General features: G+C 46.0%; 1 protein-coding gene across 3 annotated transcripts in view; it reads left to right on the top strand.

Annotated features, from left to right (window-relative positions):
* PRKACB (protein kinase cAMP-activated catalytic subunit beta) overlaps nucleotides 1-20,164 on the top strand; it is a 137,140-nt gene that overhangs the window by 43,500 nt on the left and 73,476 nt on the right. The window contains exon 1 of one of the 3 annotated variants that reach the window (XM_068239142.1): nucleotides 5,651-5,879. The exons of 1 other annotated variant lie outside the window; for it this stretch is intronic. In XM_068239142.1, the coding sequence (XP_068095243.1) occupies nucleotides 5,705-5,879 (175 nt within the window). In that variant the 5' untranslated portion in view covers nucleotides 5,651-5,704. Of the gene's footprint in view, nucleotides 1-5,650; nucleotides 5,880-17,751; nucleotides 17,911-20,164 lie in introns of those variants that run through there. One more of the 3 variants, XM_068239144.1, reaches the window with a different exon arrangement.

Genomic DNA, 20,164 nt, shown 5'->3' with positions numbered 1-20,164 from the left:
CAAAGCTGTTAAGTGGGAGCAGCTGACCAGAAATGAATTAAATTAGTACATGGCAAGGAAATGAGCAGCGCTACTTAAAAAACAGATACGTACCTACCTGCAAGAGAGTGCAAGCCCCACTTGCGGGTATAATGCACACGGAGCATACACATGACCTGTCTACCACTGGAGGATGTTGGTTTCCTGTAACAGCTTGCATGCAACTTGTTAAGTACTCAACTTGCTTATAGACCGGATCTTACTACAGTAACCAGCTCAGTCTGGTTGGCAGGTGCACAGACCATTCAGGTGCGACTAATTCCAGCTTGCTTGGTCATTAAAGTGGATCCGAGATAAACTTTTACTCATTGCATAATTGTGTTCCTTAAATATAGTTTATGGGGCATTCCTCAAGCCAAATACTTTTTTGTGTGTGTGTTAATACTCCAATTCCCTATAAACTAATCAAGCCTCGCCCACAGCTCCTCCAGTGCCAAGGCACTCTCAGACCCATGTAGCAAGGGCTTATGGGAGCTCAGTCTGGGAAGGAGGAGGTGTTACTAGCCAGAGATTGCAGAGGCAGAGGGAGGAAGAGAGGGGAGTGAAGTTTTTACAGGCTGAGGGCTGGAGATGCCTGTGTAATGATCACAAGCAGAATATGGCCGCTCTCATTGTATCACAGGAAGAAATAATCATAAACTTTTGAAGCTGTTTGCAGCTAGATTTGCTGTGTAAACCATCTAAACTTTAGATAAGATATATAGACAAGTTACTCGTTATAGTTGGTTTTTCATCTCGGATCCGCTTTTAAGGCTTTGTTCACTCATAAATCTGTAAATTTCCGGACCAGTCCTGCCATATCCAGTCAATTTCTATCAGTTTTAACCAGGGCTGTGGAGTCGGTCCAAAAATCCACCAACTCCGACTCCTCAGTTTAGGATTCATCCGACTCCTCGACTCCGACTCCTCTAATTTGCATATTACAATTTTGTTGATTAAAAGTATGTAACATGAAATTCGTCTCTTAACTGCCAACGCTTAGGAATTTTACAAGACAACTGAAGTGAGAAGGATATGTAGACTACTATATTTATTCCCTTTAGACTAAAACTAGTCCTTGGTAAGAGTACTTGTAAAAGGTACAAACCGGAACAAAGAACATCTATCAGGCCCTAGGCAATGTAAGTGTGGGTACATGTAAGAATGATGTGCAGGTACTCTGCAGGGGAATGAGGAGATTGTAAACAGACAACACCTCTGTGTTCAATGTGCACAGCATTCTCAGTGGATTCCCTGCAGCTCTGTGGGGAGTGCATATGTAGAGTATAGTACTACTGTGTAACAAAGTAAACCTGAGACAGATGAAATTAAAGTTTTATACATACCTGGGGCTTCCTCCAGCCGCCTTCAGGATAATCAGTCCTTCGTTGTCCTCCTCCACCACCTGGATCTTCTGCTATGAGTCCAGGTACTTGAGCCAGTCGGGTGTAGTGCGCATGCACACACTCCGCCGCCAGGAGCATACTACACCTGCACAGCACTATTGCGCAGGTGCAGAATGTTCCTGGCTGTGGGAGCGGCATGCGGCCGGACAGCGCTGACTGGCTGAATTACCAGGACTCATAGCAGAAGATCCGGGTGGTGGAGGACAGCGAGGGACTGATTAGCCTGAAGGGGGCTGGAGGAAGCCCCAGGTATGTATAAAATTTTACTTTTCATCCGTCTCAGTTACCCTTTAATTTGTAGTCACCAAACCAAATTTTAACATATCAAATTATTTGATTTCATCAGCAAAGAGCATTGGTACATTTGCATAAATCAGCATCAATGCAGAATTATTTCCATCTCGTTGACCATCTCTATTAGTCACATAGCTACACATCAGGCTTTATACTTACAGCATAGATGTTATTTAGTATATATGAGATTCCTGTGTACACATCATATATACAGTCACAATCAGATATGTATATCTGACCTTAAAAATACGAGGACTGCTTTATTGAAGCAGCACAAGTAACTCATTTTGATTGGTTTATTTCATTTTTGTGGACTAAGCACAGCTATTACTGTATATATACTGTATATATACATTATTTTTAATGACTATTATCTGAGAAATAGAACATTTTATCATATTTTCTATTTTAATTACAGTTACAAATTCATTAGGAGTCGGAGTCGGTGCATTTTTTTCCGACTCCAGGCACCCAAAATTGCCAGACTCCGACTCCACAGCCCTGGTTTTAACAGACAGGATTGTAACTGTACACCTTTTATGTGTGATTCTAGCCTAATGCTTGCGAATACAAGATTTTTCAGCATATTTACTGTCCGACCGATTTTCCGATCGCTTTTCCAATCTATTTACATTCACTTTTATGAGAAATCAATTAGAAAAACTATTGAAATCAGATTGGACATGTCGGAAATTATTGCCCCTCTAACTCTAATCATTTGAACCATGATCGCTCCAAAATCGCGGAAAGGCGATGCATGCACCAAAGTTTCATTTTCCTCTAGACGCCGGCGATCGCTATAATGAAATCACTGCCATATACTATAAATACAGACTCATGGTGAACTCGTTGGAGTGTATAGGGGGCTACAATGGTCCTAAAAGTCCCCTTACTAAAATGCTATGGAAAGCAAAAGTTTGCATTCTGAAAACAAAGAATTTGCGATAATTCAGGTTGGAGTGAGCTATGGGATGTCTCCCAGTGCATCACTGCTGAATATATGCAAATTAATGGCTCTGTACAATTAACAAGCTGACACATCATTGCATTCCAGCAGATCTGGAGGTGTGTTTAGCTTCTAAGGGCAACAATAGTATATTTGCATATTTCAGCAGTGATGCATTGTGGGAGACATCTCAAGCTCACTCCAACCTGAATTATCGCAAATTCTTTCTGTTATAAGAAAGTCAACTTTTGCTTTCCATCTACTATAAATGGCACTAGTGCTTCTCAAAGCTCTAGCATTGGCCAGCTATTTGGAAATCCTATAGACAGTGCCTGTAAATTCTCCCCAGTGTGAATGGGCCCTTAGCGGCTTGCTGGAATTACAAACATGGCGCGGGCAGCATTTTTTATGTGATTTTGGAGCAATTGCTTTTCAAAGTTAAAGAATCACAAGACGTATTTGCTCCAAAATCGCTTTCTTGTGCAGTGAAAAATCGCAGGGAAATCGCTTTGCAAATTGCTGGTGATTTTGGGAACGTTTTGCAATTCCCACTGTGAATGAGGCCTTATGCCACAGTCTGAGTAAAGAGAAACGGTCATTCACAGCACCTGGGCTTTAACCCTTGGGTAAAAATTAAACAAGGAATACAGGCTAGTTCTATGTAGGCTTGGCATTGCACACACATTTATCTCCTCATGTCAGTTCAGGTCCTGAACCAGTATAAATTACCTGTGAGGGAAAAAACAGAGCAGCATAACTTATCTACACAGGATTTTCCTGGGCGTCTTATCAGGCCTCCAGGTCGCCCGTTCCGCTGCAATTGCATTTTATAAATATCGTCTCCCGCACAGCAATGGCGCTGACCCTGTAAGCACAGCGCCAATTCCAGCAACAGATTGCACTTCCCTGTTCGTCAGTGTATGAGGGAGGGACTGTCTGTAACGTGTCTGAGTGCCACAGGGACGCGCACACACTTCACAGCTCTCCTGCGCACTGAGAGCTGTAAAGCAGTTACAACATGAACGCGTATTGGGGAAGTAACTATACCGCAAGTCTACATGGACGTGCCAATGGAGAGAAGATCATAGAGACGGGGCTGGGGAAATGCTGGCACTTCCTCTGCCGGATCAACGTTCCATTTCAGGTCATGGTCGCTCCCCTTAGCAACAAAACACGTCAGCTACACAGCTGACGCGTGTCTGTATAGGCTGGCCCAGCCCCTGGAGCTAAACGGACCAGATCCCAACAGAGGGGAATGGATCCTATGTTAATAAATAAGATCTGTTCACATTGCTCCGTTAAAGAAGATCTGTTTGGCATATTCCGCCAAATGGACTGTAAGTTTGGGTCTGCTACGTCCCCCCCCCCGGAACGATGCGTCTGTCGGGGGAGGGGGGGTTGTTACTGATCAAAAACGAATGCACGGATTCGTTTTTACACTGTCAAATTTTCATCCATGCAGTGTGAACCAAGCATAATGCTTCCCCCCTCTGTTCATGCTTCCTGTATTGGAAATCCGTGAAGTATGTTAAATCAATGGACCCTGGACAATGGATTTCTACTACTTGCTGTAAGTGACAGCAACATAGGAGAAAAGTAATTTTTGGCTCATTTTACTCTGGAAGAAACGTACTTGTTATTTGTGTATGTTTACATGTATTTTAAATTTTAAGATTTTCGCGACGGAGGTTTCTTAACTGCGTCTCCCGGCTGTGGTTATGGTAGGACCGTCAAGCCTGGCCAGTGGAATGCTACTTAAATATATCTTATTGCTGCTATGCCTTTGCTTTATTATCTACTTGTCACCTCTACTCTGAGCCTTGTATGTTCCAAATGCAATTCCGGGCATGACCCAGTCATCCATGGCAAATAAAGTTGTTTCGTTTTAGGAGTATAGTCCCAGTTTAAAGAAAACCTGTAACATAAAAAAGTGACCGGGGGGGGGTACTTGCCTCTGGATCCTATTGAGCTTTCCGCCCGTTCTCCTCAGTCTCACTGCGCTGAGCCCCTCCGAACGGCGGCCATGTAAATATTTACCACTCCAGCTCAGGCGCAGTAGCGCCTTGGCTCGGGAGCAGTCGGAAATAGCTGATCCTAGTCGGGTCCGCTCTACTGCACAGGAGCAAGTCGCCTGCACAGGAGCAAGTCGCCTGCACAGGAGCAAGTCGCCTGCGCAGTAGAGCGGACCCAACTGGGATCGGATTTTTCCACCTGATCCCGAGCCGAGAGCCGCTACTGCGCTGGAGCCGGGAAAGGTAAATACTGCGGGCGCTACTTGACAAATTGTCGGCTGTGGCTTCGGAGGGGCCCAGCGAGACCACCGTCGGACGGAGGACGACGGCGGAAGCCTCGATAGGATCCAGAAGCTTCTCCCTCCTGAGGTAAGTACCCCCTAGGAGTTTTTATTTTGTTACAGAGTCTCTTTACAAGAGGGGTACAAATGCAGCCTCTGTCAGTCATTTTCGTCACGGCACCATGTTGTGTTTTTTCGACCAAGAATTTTCTTGTCCCTGCGAAAGGCGGAGTCAGGGAGTTGTGTGACAAGCTCTGTGTAGTCTGGCAGTGTCACAGATAGGTGGCTAGGATACCTAATAACTTAACTGGAGATTTGTAAGCCCTGAGGACACAGGTGACCTATGGAAGAGCTCGCGGCTTTGTCACTTGAGAACATTTTCTTCCCTGCAAAGGCACATTAAACTTCTGGATCTTACCTCCGTCTTCTGCATTAAATGTGGCTCGGCAATCGTTTTTAATCGCGTGCGGGTCCTGTTTACGTAGAAGACTTTATTTTCTATACGGAAAGGCATTTAAAAGCTGCCAAATAAAAAACAGCACAAGCAGCCCTGAAACAAAGCAGCTAAGAGAAGCAGCCAAGCAAGAAAGCATTCTGGAGGAACCAGCAGCAGCGGCCGTGGTGGTTTTGTGCACACAGTCAAACAGGAAGTAAGAGTCTCTCGTATCGCTCTGCAACTTTTCTTTTCTGCTTTCGTGAGGGAACCGAGCTGCTCGCAGCCATTGCCCGAAGAAAGTGCCTGTATGTATGGCATCGTATAGTGAGAGCCATCAGTCCACCTCCTCCGCCCTGCAGAAGCTGGAGGGCTTCGCCAACCGCCTCTTCCATCGTAATGGCAAGAATGGTGCTCAGGAGCCGCGGCTGGGCCCGGAACACGAAGCACAAATGATTTCTGAGAACACCTTGCAATGGGACAAAGCAAGTAAGTGTCCTCGATGAGTGCAGCTCAAGCTTTTGTCTGGGGAGGAGAGGTGTTGGCGGACACCTTCTTTAAATCTTATCTGTGGTGGTACGCCGGTGTATGCTTTACATTTTTATTTTTTTAACATCTAATTTAAATAGGGGCACAACTACAAGGCAATAGCTGCTGATCTAGCTCCGTTTCGGTGGTTTGGGTGCTGGGAGGTTGATGTTAGGCATTCGGAGGTGAGGTTAGTGTTGGGTATTAGAAGGGAGATTAGTGTTTGGCATTAGGAGGGGGAGGTTAGTGTTGGGCATTAGGAGGGGAGGTTAGTGTTAGGCATTAGGAGGGGAGGTTAGTGTTAGGCATTAGGAGGGGAGGTTAGTGTTAGGCATTAGGAGGGGAGGTTAGTGTTAGGCATTAGGAGGGGGAGGTTAGTGTTGGGCATTAGGAGGGGGAGGTTAGTGTTGGGCATTAGGAGGGGAGGTTAGTGTTAGGCATTAGGAGGGGAGGTTAGTGTTAGGCATTAGGAGGGGAGGTTAGTGTTAGGCATTAGGAGGGGAGGTTAGTGTTAGGCATTAGGAGGGGAGGTTAGTGTTAGGCATTAGGAGGGGAGGTTAGTGTTTGGCATTAGGAAGGGAGGTTAGTGTTTGGCATTGGGAAGGGAGGTTAGTGTTTGGCATTGGGAGGGGAGGTTAGTGTTTGGCATTGGGAGGGGAGGTTAGTGTTTGGCATTGGGAGGGGAGGTTAGTGTTTGGCATTGGGAGGGGAGGTTAGTGTTTGGCACTAGTCTAGGAAGGGAGGTTAGTGTTTGGCACTAGTCTAGGAAGGGAGGTTAGTGTTTGGCATTGGGAGGGGAGGTTAGTGTTGTACACAAGGGACGGTCTTCTGTAGTGTCCTTGAAGTTTGCAAGAACAGTTTAAAGCCCCTCTTTAGTTTCCGCTCAGGCTCCAGTGGAAATGGCCGTGCCACATGACAAATGGATTTGTTTAGTGGCAGTTGCTGCATTTGATTAGTCTATTTCCAGGCAGTATGAATATATCCATAACGTGAGCATACATTTGCATTCAACTCGGAATTATCTCATTAACTATCCCTACAAATCATTCTAGAACGAGTCTGCTTTCTTTTTCTGGTTCAGCCTCCATTTCTCTCTTGCAACAGGTTCCCTTTAAAACAGTTCCACTAATGGATCTCTGCCAATATGCTTTCACTTTGTTATAAGTGCAGTCATCAGGCTCCTAAACAGGGCTGTGGAGTCAGTAGTTTTTGGGTACCTGGAGTTGAAGTCAGTGGTTTCATAAACTGAGGAGTCGGAAGATTATTATTTTTTTTTTTTTTTTACCCACACTATAGCCCTCCCATGGCTGTGGAGTCGGAGCAAACAATAGTCACAGGAAGTAAGGTGAAATTTCCCCAGGGGAACACACACGGATAAAATAAAGTAATGTCTCCATGTGTATATAAGTACATACAACAGGCTGGATTTCCCTCATCGGTTTAAGAATTACCGATCGACTTTTGTTGCTCTATCCTATTACTGGAGAGCGTTCGCCAGTTCACTCCCACAAGCAGGCACAGTACTGCTCCTTCCACACTGTGATACTCAATAAACTGTAGGCGGCACACCACTGGCTTAAAGGGGCCCATACACCTAACGATTTTCCCGCCGATATACGGCCGATTCGATCACAGTGATCGAATCGGCTGTGAAATCGCCGCGCACGCCGCTGTCAGAACGATCGATTTCCGTCCGAAATCGATCGTTCCCGTCTACTCACCTCGATCCGTCCGTGCGAAAGATTTTTCTCGATCGCCGGCGGGTCGGGAGTGCGTCGATAGCGGCGTTTGAATGACCGACGCAATACAGCGGGTATACATTACTTGTTCCGGCTGGCGCAAGTCCCCTGGTCCCCGATGTCTTCTTTCTGCGCTGGGTTCCGGATCGGCTGCAGCTACACACAACTTCCTGTCCCAGCAGGAAGTTTAAACAGTAGTTCAGTAGCTGCAGGAACGGTCTGGAGCCCGGAGCGGAGAAGACGACAGCGGGGACCAGGGGACTCGCGCCGTCCGGAACAGGTAATGTATGCTGGCAGCTCCACAGATTGTGATCGGTTTCAGGCTGCAATCGATTCACAATCTGTTTGCAGTAAAGGTGGCCATACGATCCCCCTCTGATCAGATTCGATCAGAGAGGGATCTATCTGTTGGTCAAACCTGACGGCAAATCGACCAGTGTATGGCCACCTTAAGACTGTTCAGTTTGTTGCACGTCTATGCACATCACATGCTACGAGTAATAGGTAACATAGTGTGCATAGATGTGCAATAAATTGAACATATGTTCAAGCCAGTGTTGTGCCACCTTCTACAAATTTATTGGCGTGCACACATCCCTTTTTGCCCCTCCCCCCCCCCCCCCCCCCCCCAAAAAAAACTACCCCAAACTAATGGGATCTGAGGAGCAAGTAAGGGCTTGTAGGCACCAAGAGCGTTTGAGTGCTATTGTTTTGAAAAGTGCATGGCTAATGTATTTGAATGGGATGGAGAACACCAGAGGGATGTGATTTTCTCCCAAATGTGGGTCCTGCAGCATTTCTGCTCATTTCTGATGCGCTACAGCCTCAATGTGAAGTATAGGAAAGTGGAAAATCGCTCTGAAAAGTGCTAGATCAGAACGCATTTTCCAAACGTTTTTGTTACGGTTTAGTTACAGCTCTACAGACCCTACACCAAAAACGCTCCCAAAATCGTTAGGCATAATTAGAAAATCACTAGGCACATGCCTAGAATCGCCTAGGAAAGATCGCCTAGAAGTGTTTGCGATTACGCTAGCGGTTTTTGGTATGCACTGTCCCTTATTTCGTTTTTATTACTCCTAGTGATCTATTTATTGTGGCAGGTTAATAGATCTTTACTGTACTTCCTTTTTGCAGTTTGTACTTTTGTAATATATTTGTAAGCAGTCACCATTTGCACTCGTCCTATATAGTTCCTGGTAAGTCTTGAACATGTGAGCAATCAGGCCTATACAGCTAGCTAGCAATATTTATAGGAGATAATTAATTGCATGGTTAATAAATAGAACATTAGTAGCAAAGAAAATAGTCCTGTTGTTTTCTTGTACAGGAAGAGTTAAAAAAAAAAAACTTGAGTCATTATCTATGCAAAAGAGCTTCTCTGAGCTAGTGGACTAAGGGTGCTTACACATCTCTTGATTTATGTCGCTTGTCGGATCATTACCCGATCCCATTGGGCGTCATGGCTGGACAGGCCAGTACAGATGTGTCAGCTGTGTAGCTGGCAACGCGTTCTGTTGCTATGTTGAGGGACAACGGGATGGCGCATGCGTGACGTAGCCCCCGTGCGGTGTCTTCAAACCTGTTGGCACTCCAGGTGGGTAGATCTGCCAGGCGGATCACTTGCGCAGTAGGTGGTCGGGGGCAATGTTCACAAGCCTGTTTATCGGTTGAGGCCAGCGTTATCGGCTGTCTCAGCCAACTTTAATCGAGCATTTGTATGTGGCTAAACTTGGTCTTACTCAGTCCTGTTTTCTTAAAGCGGACCCAAACCAAACATTTTTTTAATTAAAAATATTTAGTTGCACCACTCTGACACATACAAAGATAAATAAACATTCCTTCAAACCTATGATCACTTCAGTGCATGCTTTTCACCCTTATCTTTTCATAGCTAGGGTTATACTGGGGGCAGCCATTAGCAATTCCTCCATTGCCAGACACCATCTACTCCACCAGTTTGCCGGTTAAATCCCGGCAATTTAAAAGGAAGGGAGGGGTTTCTCCAATAAATGTAAAATATTTTATATTTGTCATTATCAGTGTTGCCAACTCATCCCTTTAATTACTGACACATCTAAGTTATACCGATTCTGGGGCTATTTGCACATAATCAGTGCCTTAACTGCATCTACTTAACCACAAAACCTGTATAATTCATATGTGTCAGTAATTAAAGGGATGAGTTGGCAACACTGGTCATTATGCAGCTGAAAAAAGGCTGCTATTTATTATTATAATTTAGAAAATAGATTTTTATTTCTGAAATCTTGTATTTTTAATTTGGGTCCACTTTAAGAGATTAAAGAGACACTGAAGCGAAACAAAAGTGATATGATTTGCATGTGTAGGAGGTGCTTCCTGGGTCACAGCTTAGCTTCCGATTGGAGGAAGCTCACGGATGCGGGTAGCGGCGGGGACAGAGGAGGGGGAGTGCAGATTGAATGACAGGCTGCAGGTAAATAGAAGGCTAGCAACAAGGGGATTTTCAGGGGGTTCTAGAGGCAGCAATAGCGAGACACAGAGGCATGTGATAATGCACAGAACATGCCTCTGTGGTCTCTTAAGATTCAAAATACCCGCCTCGGGTTCTCTTTAAAGGGGCACTACAGCGAAAAACTGTAAAATTTAAAATATGTGCAAACCTATAAAAATAAGTACATTTTTTCCAGAGTAAAATGAGCCATAAATTACTTTTCTCCTATGTTGCTGTCTCTTACAGTAGGTAGTAGAAATCTGACCGAAGTGACAGGTTTTGGACTAGTCCCTCTCTTCATAGGGGATTCTCAGTAAGGCTTTTATTCTTTATAAAGCTATTCCCTAAAAAGGACTTAAACAATGATGCTGGCCAGCTTCCCTGCTCCCTACACAGTTTTTTGGCAGGTGGACAGAGCAACTGCCATTCACTTAAGTGCTTTTGAAAATAAATATATCCCTGAGAATCCCTCGATGAAGAGATGGACTAGTCCAAAACCTGTCGCTTCTGTCAGATTTCTACTACCTAGTGTAAGTGACAGCAACATAGGAGAAAAGTAATTTATGGCTCATTTTACTCTGGAAGAAACGTACTTCTTATTTGTATATGTTTACATGTATTTGAAATTTTTAAGATTTTCGCGACAGAGGTCCTTTTTAAGTGGAGCTGTCAGCCATACCAACTCAGGAAAAAAAACATGTAAGTAGATAAATACTTGCTCTACTTAAAGAGGATCTGTAACATCAAAAGATCCCCTGGGGGGTACTCACCTCGGGTGGGGGAAGCCTCCGGATCCTAATGAGGCTTCCCACGCCGTCCTCCGTCCCTCAGGGGACTGCGGCCCTCCGTACAAGATTACGTCATTATTTACCTTCCCGGCTCCAGCGCAGGCGCTCTGACGGCTGTCAGCTCCGAAGTAGGCGGAAATACCCGATCACCGTTGGGTCCGCGCTACTGCGCAGGCGCAAGTTTCCGGCGCCTGCGCAGTAGAGCGGACCCGACGGAGATCGGGTATTTCCGTGTAGTTCGGAGCCGAGAGCAGCCACAGCGCCCCCGCTGGAGCCTGCAAAGGTAAATATTGAACTGACAGTCTGCTCTGTCGCCGGCTGTTCGGAGGGCTGCAGCGAGACCCCCGTGGGACAGAGGACGGCGTGGGAAGCCTCATTAGGATCCCGAGGCTTCCCACACCCGAGGTGAGTATCCCCCAGGGGAGGTTTTTGACGTTAGTCTCTTTAACATATGTATTGCACTGTCCACGTTTTGATTTTAGTGATTTTTATTTTATTTTTTTATTTTTTTTAGAAATAAAAAAGAGAAATTCCTTTTTAGCATTTCCTATTTTAAGTGTGGCTATTTTGAAGCCAATCCTGATGTGATGTCTTCCCTTACTCTCCCCTGCCTGATTTGCCCACCCATCACTATAGAAAGCGCATTGTCTCAGCATGAGAAATATTGGCCAATCAGAGAGGAACAGAGGTGTGGGAGGGGAAAACAGGAGGGAAAGAGGCTTCAGCCAATCTGGCTGCATTAGTTAAGTCTGAGGGGAAGTAGAAAAGCAAAAAAGGACAACCCAGCATGCCCTGCAACTTCCTTTGTGTGTACCAAATAAGAATCAGGTAAACTGGGGAATGATCATTTATCAACAAGAAAAGTAATAGTGATTTTAACTTTTGGATTGCCTGATTAGCATCCTTATTACTTGTTTACCAGATAAAAATAAAGAACAGATTTTTAATTTTAGGCCGACAGTTACACTTTAAGACTGATAACCCATTATTTGCTGTTCTGGTGTGATAAACTGTAACGAGGGAATAGACTTACAGTTCCAGTAAAGGGAGATGCACACAGGAGTTGTGATATAGAAATGAATAGAGGGAAGCTTGTATTATTGAATAAGTGGCACATTCTGCTCAGGGCCAATAGCAGAGCGGGCTGTGTCAGTGTGGAGGGTGAAGCCTGTCTCAGATACGTAGAACTGGCTGGATGGGGTTTTGGCAATGGTGATGAAACAGCTCAAGTATGCAGCATTTATGAAGTGAAGGCAACAAGTGGAGGGTGCAGTGAGGTCCTCTCAGCACCAAATCGCCAGTTTCTATGGGGACCATCAGTTTCTGTCTCAGGCCCCAATTTTCCTCCTAATCCCGCGTGCGTCAGCCCCTCTGTGCATTTTTATGGGTTCCGTGTTCCACATTGTTACTCCCGTGTGTTGTGTAGGCTCTCATAACAAAGGCATTGACAAACACCGCATTGTACCGAGTATTAAGACATGGCAGGATTTGCGTCAGTAACGCCGTACGCCGGGCTGAGGTTATGTTTACTAACTGCACAATCATTGCTGGGATTACAGGAGCAGCTTCAGCACTGCAGATTTAAAGGGGAACTCTGGGTAAATGTAAAAACAAGCCTGCAACTAGTACCATCTACTCTCAACTTCCCATAGCCCCCCCCCCCCCTTTCCCTCCTATCTCCTGGCCTGATTGTACTTACCCTCCTAGCTTGATTACTGATTCATTTATTAGTGTTTACTTGTGTACAGCTGTGCCTGTCCTTTAGAATTCGCAAAGCCTTATGATCACTGTTCTTTGGATTGGACTTGTACTAAAGTTAATGTACACACTCAATATCTTGGGACCCAATCCCTGGAGCGACTGTTCTGTGCATGAGCTCGTACAAACGAATCCCATGGCTACAGGTGAGCAACATATAATGTTGCTATGGGAACGGGAGGCGGGACAATAACGCAGCACCTGATGGAATTGAATCCATTGTGTGGGCCAAGGAAGGGAATGGTGCGCTTGGCCATTTGTCATTTGAAGACCCAGTGTGCCAGATTTATTTAAACCAGTTTGGAGACAACTGCGCACCCTCGAGGCTGGACTCACACATGCGCAGTAGCATTGTACTTATCCTTGGAACTATTTGGGGATGCGAGTTGTTCTGAAAAGCTCTTCAACCAAGCAGGGGATATAGCTTTACCGGCGGATGATGAAGGAACGGGAAGGCGCTACACTATCCAGAGCCGTCCCTCTACTCATGCTTGAAACCTGAAGTTAGTTTTCTCGCTTCATGTTTACTTTAAATTGGCATAAAAATTTGTTTCATCTTGGACCATCCCTATCCATGGCTTTGGTTGCCTTTGTCCATCTCATCTCTCAGTATAGTTTCCCTTTAAAGAGGCCCTCCATACAAAAAATAAAAATGTGTCAGTGCTGCTGTAATAAAAAGTTATACTTGCCTCCAGAGTCTTGTCCCACAAAGCGGCCCCGAAGTCCCCGCATCACTACACTTTTGCCGCTTAGACCCGCAACGGAAGTGTAGTGATGCGGGGACTTCGGGGCCGCTTTGTGGGACAAGACTCCGGAGGTAAATATAACTTTTCATTACAGCAGCACTGACAAAATTTTTATTTTTTGTTGGAGGTCCTCTTTAACCACTTGAGGACCACAGTGTTAAACCCACCCTAAAGACCAGGCCATGTTCCTGGAAATAGGCCACTGCAGATATAAGGGCTTGCTACAGGGCCGCACAACTCGGCACACAAGTGATTCCCTCCCCCCCTTTTCTCCCCCACCAACAGAGCTCTCTGTTGGTGTGGTCTGATTGTTCCCCGTTTTTTTTTTTTTTTTTTTTTTAAATCCCTCATAGGCTTCAGCTTATGAGAGCCAATCGCTCTCCTGTGTCCCCAGTACAGTGCTGCCTTAGATTGCAGCGCTGTACAGCCTAATTAGACGGCGTCTCTCTAACAGTCTCTGAGCCGCTGGGAGACTGAAGGTGGAGCGTAGTGCGCATCGGCACGCGCGATCTCCTGCTAGCCCTACAGGAAGCCGTTCACACCAATCGGGTGTGGAGTGGTCCTGGGGCTGCCGCCGTGTTCATGAGTGTACTCGAGACAGGGAAAAAGTTGACTTTTCATTCTTCTAGTCCTCCGGGTCCCCCGTTGTGCTGCTGTCACACCGATTAAAGTGTGTGACTGGCTGAGTCGGACTACGGCACATGCACCATCCCATTCCTCCTGGATCACGCTCCCATAGCCAGGAGTGTTCTGCACAGTTTGTATGAACCCTTAGATGAGCAGAAAGCTTCTGGCTACAGGCGTGATCGAGGGGGCATGTGGTCGGGACAGAGCATGCACCATACTGCATGACCCAGCCAGGGAACGGATCCAAAGGACACTGAGGGTTCATTCAAACAGTTACTTGAAATCATAACCATTAATGGTGCAATTTTAGCGAACTATTGACCTTCCAATCCTACAATTGAAATTGGGTTTGGAAAGTGTTAATGGTGTTAATCTACCAGTGACTATTGATCCCTTTTGTGGATTGTGCATTAAGTGCACTACTTTTGGACCCCGCATTCATTTCCCATGTAAGATAGTCGATTATGCCAGATTCCTGCGAAAATTTGCATACAAATTTGCATTAGTAAAAATGTGATCTCCTTGTGGAAACCGTCTTATTCGTATGAATTTTTGCTTATATGCCGGCGTCGTGTTATTGCAGCTGGTTAAAGGTGCCTATCCATTACTTGATTTGCGGTATCAATATCCAACCAATGCAATCATAATGATTGAATCTGGCATAGATTGATGCTGCAACATGCCAGAATGTTTGATCTGTGGGCAATCGATCCAGCAAGTTGGAAAGCTCTCCCTTGAAAGTGCAACGGCGACAGGGTTCGATATTCTGACGATTGACTTATCCCGGCCGGTCTCCCCCCATGCAATGGGCTGGTGGTGAGTGTGAGTCACCTATCCGCCCCGCACCTCCACTGTTGTCTTCTCTCCATTGCTTGTATTTCTTTAGGAAAAGGACTTCTATAAAATACTATGATGCAGTCTTGCAGTACAACTTTATTTGGCACATATACAAAGCTTATAGCTGCATCTCTGACCTTTGTTGCCGATGGAACTGTTTTTGTGTGCATCTGGTTGGTGCAGATGCCCTCCTCCTTTTCCGTGTTTTTACTGGCATTCGCTATAGACTGGGCCTCACAGAATTATTTATACATGTTAAGGCCTGATGAAGGGCACAGATTAACCCCGAAACGAACATGTGTCGTTGCCTGTAAACTCACAATCGTTTATCAAGTCAAGCCAGACTACAGTGTTTTTCAGCTTCATAGTTTCTTGGATGTATTATGATTCTTTATGAGGATTGATCTCACGAATTTAAAAAAAAAATTTTATCAAGCATTTTTTGTATATGTGCCAAATAAAGTTGTTCCAATTTTTGTACCGCAAGACTGCATCATAGTTCTGTTTTTATGTCCTTTTCCTAAAGAAATACATGTTGAAGTGGGTGAGGTGGACCCACCCGTTAAGTTTGGTCCTTATGGCTGTCCCTGACTATATGCTAAAAGGATTCTCTCTGTTGCTGCCAGAAGCCGCTTGTACATCGTCTCATGTTGTGATGTCACGTACATGAGATGCGGTCACGGGGTACAGGTACCCTCAGCGATGGACACTAGAGATGGAAGATAGGTGAGCTAATTCCACACTTGGCCAGGGAGGGCGACGTATGATTTCCAGTAGATTTCAGGAATCTGAGTGTCTTTGATAAGAGAGGGATCTATCAGATGGTTTGTCTGGTGGCCATCAAGTAAAGACGGCCATATATCAGGCTGCTTGGCAGCCAATCGATCATCCGATTATAATTGATTCAGATGAAAATTGGTACTGCCAAGCAGGGATGAGCAACGGATGGATTCCAAATAGGTTTTATTCGGAATTCATACAGTTAATTGGCACACCTGAGCGGCGTGGGAGGGTTTAACTTACCCAGGAGCCTTCTGCTTTAATCCGTCCCATGGCACGTCCCACTTCACGGTCACGTGACTACCGCACTTCCTCCACTCGACCCGAGGAAGTGCGGTAGTCACGTGACCGTGTGCCAATTACCTAGATGAATTCCGAATAAAACCTATTTGGAATTCATCCATTGCTCATCGCTACTGCCAAGAGCATTTCAGGATGAAATTGGTTGCATGTATTGATTGGACATGCTGGAAGGTGTAGGGCCAATATGCTTCACTAATGTGTGTGCCAAGGAGACAGCACCCAGGTGCACTTGCCTAGGGTTATGCCGGTGCCTTGCCTCGACCGGATTGCTCAGACAGTCCTGGTACAACCAAACGTAAGAAAGGTCCTTCATCAGGTGTATAACTGTTATACACCTGATGAAGGATCTGCGTCCGTAACATGTAATGTCGCTGTTCCGCAATACAAAACGTTTTGCAGCCATTGGTGTGCCGCCTCTTATGTAGGGCCAATATGCCTGATCAAGTGCACAGTAGTAACTGCAAGCGAAATAGGGACGAGTAACAAAACCCCTCTGCTGTCCCTCCTCCCCAGTGTAAAATGTGCCCTGTGCGTGAATACTTTACCTGTCTGTATCCACCGCTGGCTCCGTGCTCCATCCGCATACATGCGTATACATGGGGCGTGTGTACGCGGACGGAGCACAGAGGTAGCGACAGTCACCGACAGGTAAAGTATTCACCAGGGCCGTGGAGTCGGAGCAATTTTGGGTACCAGGGGTCGGAGGTTTCATAAACTGAGTAGTTGGATGATTTTTGTACTACACAGGGCTGGTAACATAGGGGGCACATTTTACACTAGGCCAGTGATGGGTAACCATGGAACAACAGCTGTGACAAAACTACAAATCCCATCATGCCTCTGCCTCCCCGAGCTGTGCTTTGGAGCTGTCAAGAGTATTGCAGTGCCTCATGGGACTTCTGGTTCCACCACAGCTGGAGTGCCAAGGTTAGCCATCACTGTACTAGGGGGACAGCGTTAAGGGCGTCAAGGCAGCCAATGTGGCATCAAGTCTGATTCCTGAGTGGTTTCATGATGAAATAGATTGGGAATCGGCCGGCGCCCTACAAGAGAGATCCAGCTCTTGGACGATCTGCCCATACATCCTGTGATTTATGGGCACCTTCACAGTCCAATTTTAGTGAAGAAACATTTGAGGGATCAGATGAATGGTACCAAAATTAAAGTGTTGTAATACATTGATTATTTCACCATCAACAAACCAATCTATACTTCTTATCCATCACAACCAATTATAAAAAACTAATTTCCAGTCGACAAAATTGCCCCTGAGCATTGGGAACATCAGGGGGGTTTCCTTCCAGTCTAATCACATTTATCTGATCGCTGGAACAATTCTTTGCTAAAAATTGGACCGTTAAGCCCCCTCTACACCATTCAATTCCAGGTGCGATCGATCGAATTCGGTTGGATCGAATTTTATTAGATCGATTAAATCCATGTCCAATCTGGATTTGATCTATCGTGTGATTGATTTGCATTGAAAGCTAGCCAAAATCGATCGAATTACCATCGGACTTGTCGGATTTAATCTATCCAATCAATCGTGCCTGGAATTGAATGGTGTAGAGGGGGCTTTAGTGGCCCAGCACCCTCTCATTGCCCCATTGACAGGTGACTGTTTATGGGGAAACATTCTCACCACCTGTCACCTCAGTCATGGCTGCAGGGGAGGGGGGCGCCTATCAAACTGATCGCTTAGAGCTTGCGTTGTCATGGAAACAGAGGTCCCGGTTTCCTGGAAGCAGCCATTCCCGGTGCTCCAGCGCCGGCGGGGTTAATGATGGGAGTGCACAGACTGCAGGAATAAGCCTCGCTTCTCTCAGGGATCCCAGCAGCTCCCGTCAGGATCACCGGCGCTCCCTCCCTCCCTGCCATGTTATGTTGTTGTTCGCCCTGAGCAATATGGTGCTGAGGAGAAGCGCGTCAGCATGAACGGTGAGTGCTACAAAACCGTGCGGGCGGGCGTCGCTCATCACTGCTGTATTCAGGTGCGGGCGGGCGCCGCTCATCACTGTGCATTCAGGTGCGGGCGGGCGCCGCTCATCACTGCTGTATTCAGGTGCGGGCGGGCGCCGCTCATCACTGTGCATTCAGGTGCGGGCGGGCGCCGCTCATCACTGCTGTATTCAGGTGCGGGCGGGCGCCGCTCATCACTTCTGTATTCAGGTGCGGGCGTGCGCCGCTCATCCCTGTGCATTCAGATGCGGGCGGGCGCCGCTCATCCCTGTGCATTCAGGTGCGGGCGGGCGCCGCTCATCACCGCTGTATGCAGGCATTCTTGTGCGGGCGGGCGAGGTTCCTCTATAGGCTGCGCCTACTCCCAGCCAGCACTGACCATTCTGTTATTCTTTTTGCTTTATTTACATTGGAAGACACTTGCAGGATGCAGGAACTAGTTCCTGTGCAAATACTGATTGACACACAATCCTGTCATTTCAAATAGGAGTAGAAAATGAATCCAGGATGTCAACTTTCACTCAGCCACTCCATACTCAGAAAATAACAGCATGTGTAGTATACAGTATGATCTCCTGTGTGTGTGTGTGTGTGTGTGTGTGTGTGTGTGTGTGTGTACGTTAACGGGCCCATTTCGCGGACCCGCCAGTGCCCCGCGCAGTAAGACAGTAGCGCAGGTGGACATCGTTTGCGCTTTCATTAGGTAGGATCCTACCTAATAAAAGTGCAGGTGTTGGCACCCATGTGTTCTGCTATAGTACCGGGCACTGGCGGGGCAACATGCATTGGTTAATATGTTGGCGCTTTATAAATAAATGGACCGGTGTGTGTTGCGTGCGCGTGCACACACACACTCTCACTCACTCACTCTCTCTCTTTCCAAACCGTCCACACTACTATATGTATGTGTCACCGTACGCCCTGGTCTCGCTCCTTCCTGCCCATCCCCATTGTGATTGGCTGTACGTACATACATAAAATGAACAACAACGTAAGGCAAGGAGCACAAGTTATTAGAATTATGCATGTTTTGCTGCAAACGGCAAGACACATACTTCCACGCTGGCCAGTGTAGTCGATGGACTACTTTGGAATACGTTTGCAATTTTTTTTTGTTATTTTTAAATCAAACAGCAGTTTCCTTTATACCACATGACACATGTATTTCCTAATTAAATATGTTGTGCCGCAACCCGAAAGTCACAGGAAACGCAGAGCGCCGCAAATCCCTGGGAAACTCCTCCAAACTCGCGGATACAAGTGTGCTCCCAGCCTAAGCACCAGCAGATCTAGTGAATGACATTGATTTTCCCATTACAGTGACACCTGTTAAAGGATGAGATATATTAGGCAGCAAGCGGGGAGCGGTCCGTTCTAAGTAGTAGTGTGTTGGAAGGAGGAAAAATGGACAAACTTGAGGCTCTTGGGTCACTTTGCAAAGGGCTGAACTGTCATAGAAAATACCTGGGAGAGAACCTCTCCAAAACAGGTCTTATTGGTTGCTCCCAGCTTACACCAAGGCAAAACATGGTACACAAAGGTACATTGATGAGCATCGGAGATGAATCCTATCATTTTCTAACACTCTAGATTTGTTGTACTTGACTATATTCAGCCTGAGTACGGGATAGTGTACCACATGTTGAGAACCTAGGGGGCTAGATGACCTAATCCTGAGACACATCTAGCTGTTTGTTCTGAAGTGCGCATGCACAACAAAAGTAAGCGCTTGTGCATCAGAGCTTTCTTTTACTGCGCACGTTCGGTTTGCGACTTCTACATACGCAGTTCAGAATCTCGTCACCGCCAAGTGGATTTTCGGGAGGCTGTGGTGAGAAGGGGAAAGGGATGAACCCTGAAGCTAGAACCAGAGGCTATGGATTGCATTGTTCTCCCCAGAATTTTTTTCCAGTCGGGTGGCATGAAAAAGTAGCCAGGTGGGGCAATATGAGAGAATGCAGGGCTGGTGCTTCTGTGCGCAACTCTGCTTATTGTTTGTTTCTTTTTCCTAGCTGCGTATTTTTACTTTTTATTTTCTGTTATTATGTATCAGACTTGGATTCTCTTTATGACCACCATTTAGCAATTTTTACCAACGTTCTTAATATTTGGCTAACCAAGATCTGTACAATTCATATGTATTGACATTTTGCTATTTTGCCTGCTACATTGTTATTGTTTTTCAATGCTATCTTTAAAGGGATACTGTAGGGGGGTCGGGGGAAAATGAGTT

Source organism: Hyperolius riggenbachi, chromosome 6 (assembly GCF_040937935.1).
Source record: "Hyperolius riggenbachi isolate aHypRig1 chromosome 6, aHypRig1.pri, whole genome shotgun sequence".
Taxonomy (NCBI): Eukaryota; Metazoa; Chordata; class Amphibia; order Anura; family Hyperoliidae; genus Hyperolius; species Hyperolius riggenbachi.
The sequence above is the reverse complement of the archived record's forward strand: the minus strand, read 5'-3'. Positions and strand labels throughout refer to the sequence as shown.